Here is a 4,356-nt window from a genome sequence, read left to right as displayed (position 1 = left end):
CCAGATGCTGTTAAGCCTGTAATCAATGAAACTATTTTGAGGTCGCAGAAAATGCGCCACTGGTGTTCGTTATATTTGACTACTTCCAGAATGTGTTTCAAATTATCGAAATTTTCACTAGTGTCAGTGCTATACGCAATTGGAACAGAAGGCATTCTATTCGTCTTGTGCAAAAGTACAACTTTTAAGCTGATAGTGAACTATCGATAAATAAACGCCAATCATATTTTTTATAGGTTAACCCTATCGTCTCCATTAACTTTTCGATATCGTTGCAATAAGAGAGCATTGCAGTAGAGAGAGCAGTGATGTTGATCCACAGCCGCCTGCTATACGGCAACTGGCCAAATCATTAATTTAATTTATTTAATTTTTTTACTTAAAACTTTTCATATCTATCATTTCAAAATTATATTTTTTTCCCATAGTTTTATAATTTCTTTTTCAATGTTTCTTCAAAACCAACACTGAAAAAATTGGTACATAAGAAATGAGAAGTAAATTAATATTAAGCTGGAAAACGCAAGTTTTATATTATGATTGTTTTCTTTTCAAATGAAATTTATTGAAGAAACTGAGAAGCATATTATAGATCAAACAGAAAGCAAAAAAGACTTAGTTTTGTGGAAAATATGTTCAAAAAGCATGAAAAAACAAATTCCAAAGCTTTGCTTTATAAGCACTACAAAAATTTGCTAAATAAATTTTTTTTTAAGTTTTAATTGTTGCACAGGTCTCTAGCAATAATTTGGCTTTAACAGATTGAAAAAATATCAATTAGTCGACGAGTTATAGCCAAAAAACCATATAAACAATATGCTGAAAATCGGCATTTGACTGCAAAGTTCGAAGGTCGATTAAAAAAAAATTCGAACTAACATAAACAAACGCCGCGATACGGCTCTTCTAATTTAGCCTCTATTTTCACCACTCACTCTCAGAATCGACCTAACTTTTGCTAACTTGAATTTGTTCCACAGTGTAATTGAGTTCCCTGGTTTTATTTTTCCTTTTTCAATACAAGTTTTTTTTGTTGAGTGAAACAAATTTTACACATACATACATACATATTTTGTTTCTTTGAACACTGCATGACTTTGAAACAAATTAAAAGTTGGCAGTAATAAGTCGGGCAAAATTTGGCTATTTTAGTAGTCGGCTACGAGATTCCGGACAGGGTAAATACTATATTTGTTTTTATACTTAAATTTAGCATATACATATGTATGTACATATATGTATGTATGTATGTATATGTATGTATGTACCCTACAGAAAAATTTAGAGACAGTCTGGCAAAGCGCTAGTTCCGAACTAAATATTTTAGAACTGTCTCTGAACCTATTTTTATAAAATAGGTAACAAACATGGAATCTGTAAAAGAAAAGAAAAAAAGTAGAAAAAATATCCAAAAATCGAATCTTAAAAGCTTTCTTATAAAAAACTGTTCAACACTGGGCGAAAATTGCCACCGCCAATGACATCGCTGTGTAAAACTGTGGCATTGCTTGGGTATTGAGCTAGAACTAGTACTGTCGGCAAAATTATAGTTCTGAGCTAGTCATATTTTCTGCAGGGTACATGCAGTGCATTTCTATATGTATGCACACAGAGAACACTCGGTTTTTCCCACTTTCAACTCCATTTCCAGACATTTTTAACCGACTTCTAAAAAGGGAGGAGGTTGTCAGTTCGTCGGAATATCTTTTTTTTATGTTTGTTACCGCATAACTGTTGGGTCATGCTAACCGAATACCCACTATTGCTAAAATATGCCTAAATCAGCCACTAAATGTCAATGCATTTAAGCATTTAAATACTTCATATCAGGAAGATAAAAGTTTTGATATTTAATTCAACATAATAATTTTACACACTTTGCAATTTCTATGTCCGAAAGGGATTTCTGCAAATCCGCAAAAATGACTTTTGGGAAAAGTAGCATTTCGACAGCAAATGCGTCGAAAAGGCGCTTGCATTGCCACTTCTAACCGCAATTTAACATGCTGGGTATTAGTTAGAATGCTTGAATGTAAAAACTTGGTTTGCGGTACTCAAGGGATTTTGAAATCGCAGTCAGCTGTAAAAAACCAAATTTTAAAATGAGTAGTTTTCAAGGAATGAAACCAAACCGCAACCGTTTCGTTTTTGAAAACCTTTATCATTGACGGTAAAATATGTTTTGTCGACGTATGCTATTTTTTTTTGTCCGATAAAGATAGACTCAAGGTCTTCTTTCAAATGCTCATCAATGTGTATGTTGACTCAAAACTTGTCAAGTGTTGCTCCTAGCTGGAACATATGGCGGAATGAAATTAAATGAATTTACATACATACCCAGTCGGAAAAGTAGTAATGCATTACATGCGCGATAAATAATATAATGTATTTCCTATGTGTTCTCGATAATATTACTGCTAACTTTGTAATCAGCATAATCAAATTTGGAATTAAATATCCTGAGAATATATAAGATGGGGTGAACTTTAGATGGATGCTAAATAAATGAACACAAAATACTGCTCTTATTTTCAAGGTGGTAACATTTTTGTGGATACAAATTATTTTGACGAAGTAATAAACATTTATGCGACCCTAACAATTTTGGATTCCACACAAGCCTTGCTTCTTAAAATGCAATATTTTGTCATAAAGGGGAACCTAGCGTTGTCATTTGCGTGCACAGAAGTACTGATCTCAGCTTCAAGGTAATTATAATACTTATAGCGTTTTCTTTTCTCGAAATAATGTTGCATTACGTCTGCCCTGGGCCAGGGCTGTCAAGTTTTCATATTCTTTTCTCAGCATTTTCACATGCATATTGCGTGCTCTTTATCTAAAATGTGGCACTCTGATAATGTTGCCACATAAGAATGTATCATTTTTTCGAGAACAGAAAACGCCATTACTAAAGTTCCATTTATAGAAATTTTAACTTTATTGCATTACAGTTGTGTAGACATTTGTTCCGATGAGCTCGTGACTAGACTTGAATTCTGGTTCCAAACAAGAAACCGGTATGCCAAATTTTCATCGAATTTCAGACGTCTGAATATTGATCACCTGATCGGTCATTATTTTAAGTTGTGCTTGTGTAAAATTTCAATAATCGAAATTCAGGCACAACTCCCTTTGTGCTTCACCTCGTTTAATAATTGCAATATATTTTGTTATGCAACGGACTACATTGATAAGGCTGAGTTGGAATCATCGAGGTCGGCAGTTACCAAAAAATTATGCAAACTAATGGATGGACGCAATGGTTTGCATATCGAGAATTATTATGAAACCGTAATTATGACATTTTTTATGTTATCATTAAAACTTACATACATACATATAGGCACAACTGTAAAGGAGTAAGTATCATATAAGTTAATGGTGTTTTTGTGCGAAAGAGTATTTCACGTGATTTCGAAATTATATGAGAATCATTAGCACTGTTAAATAGAGCTGCAAAAGTATCGATATAGATCGTAAATTTTTAATTCTACATTGAAAAACATCTACTCATTCAAAAAATGAATAGAACCATTTACCAACAGAAAATTGTATTATATATATGAGGTACATACAGTGACGAGCAAAACTGTAACATGGTTTAACACTTTTTGTTTCAGCCACCGCTATATTTCCAAGTTCTAACGACTTTCCTCCTTTTGTTGTATATTCTTGTTGGTACATCCCTACTCCCTCTCTCATTTGATTTGAAGTCCATACAACAACAATAAAAACCCAGCAGACAAAAATGTAAATTAAGGCAGATGTTACAGTTTTGCACTCACTCTCAGTTTTGCATTTGACAGTTATCTTTTACTTAGTTGGAAGTCAGATGACTTTTTTCTATATTGTAATTTATTGAAGAAGTGATCACCAGTAAATAACATAGTTAATCAGGAACCATAAATGTAAATAATAGATTTACTGCGGAAAGGCGGAACCGCACGAAAANGAACTTAGCAGCAAGTAGCGATGCAGCCCCTATTACAGAAGCGCTTAAGGTATTAAACTTTAATGCCAATCAATAGACAGCGAAGCGAAGAATTGCCAAATTGAGGGCAAAGGCATCATAAAAGAAGAGAAAGGCAAATTAGATCAAAATACATGTGCGAGTGTGGCAGGATTTTGCTGCATCGCACGAAAACCGGACCGTTTCCTATTGGAATATTTTAGGCCTTTCAGAATGCAATAAAAAACATTTTTAAGTTTCAATCGAAGGTTATTTGGTCNTTGATTTGAAGTCCATACAACAACAATAAAAACCCAGCAGACAAAAATGTAAATTAAGGCAGATGTTACAGTTTTGCACTCACTCTCAGTTTTGCATTTGACAGTTATCTTTTACTTAGTTGGAAG

General features: G+C 33.4%; 1 protein-coding gene across 1 annotated transcript in view; it reads left to right on the top strand.

Moving 5' to 3' along the window:
• LOC108358014 (uncharacterized) overlaps positions 1-4,356 on the top strand; it is a 124,995-nt gene that overhangs the window by 98,488 nt on the left and 22,151 nt on the right. The window contains exons 4-5 of the mRNA XM_017609131.1: positions 2,537-2,708; positions 2,952-3,291. Coding sequence (XP_017464620.1) covers positions 2,537-2,708; positions 2,952-3,291 — 512 coding nt within the window. The remainder of the gene's footprint in view (positions 1-2,536; positions 2,709-2,951; positions 3,292-4,356) is intronic.

This window comes from Rhagoletis zephyria, unplaced genomic scaffold, assembly GCF_001687245.7.
Source record: "Rhagoletis zephyria isolate East Lansing unplaced genomic scaffold, Rhagoletis_zephyria_1.1 Rzeph_scaffold_00193, whole genome shotgun sequence".
NCBI lineage: Eukaryota > Metazoa > Arthropoda > Insecta > Diptera > Tephritidae > Rhagoletis > Rhagoletis zephyria.
The sequence above is the reverse complement of the archived record's forward strand: the minus strand, read 5'-3'. Positions and strand labels throughout refer to the sequence as shown.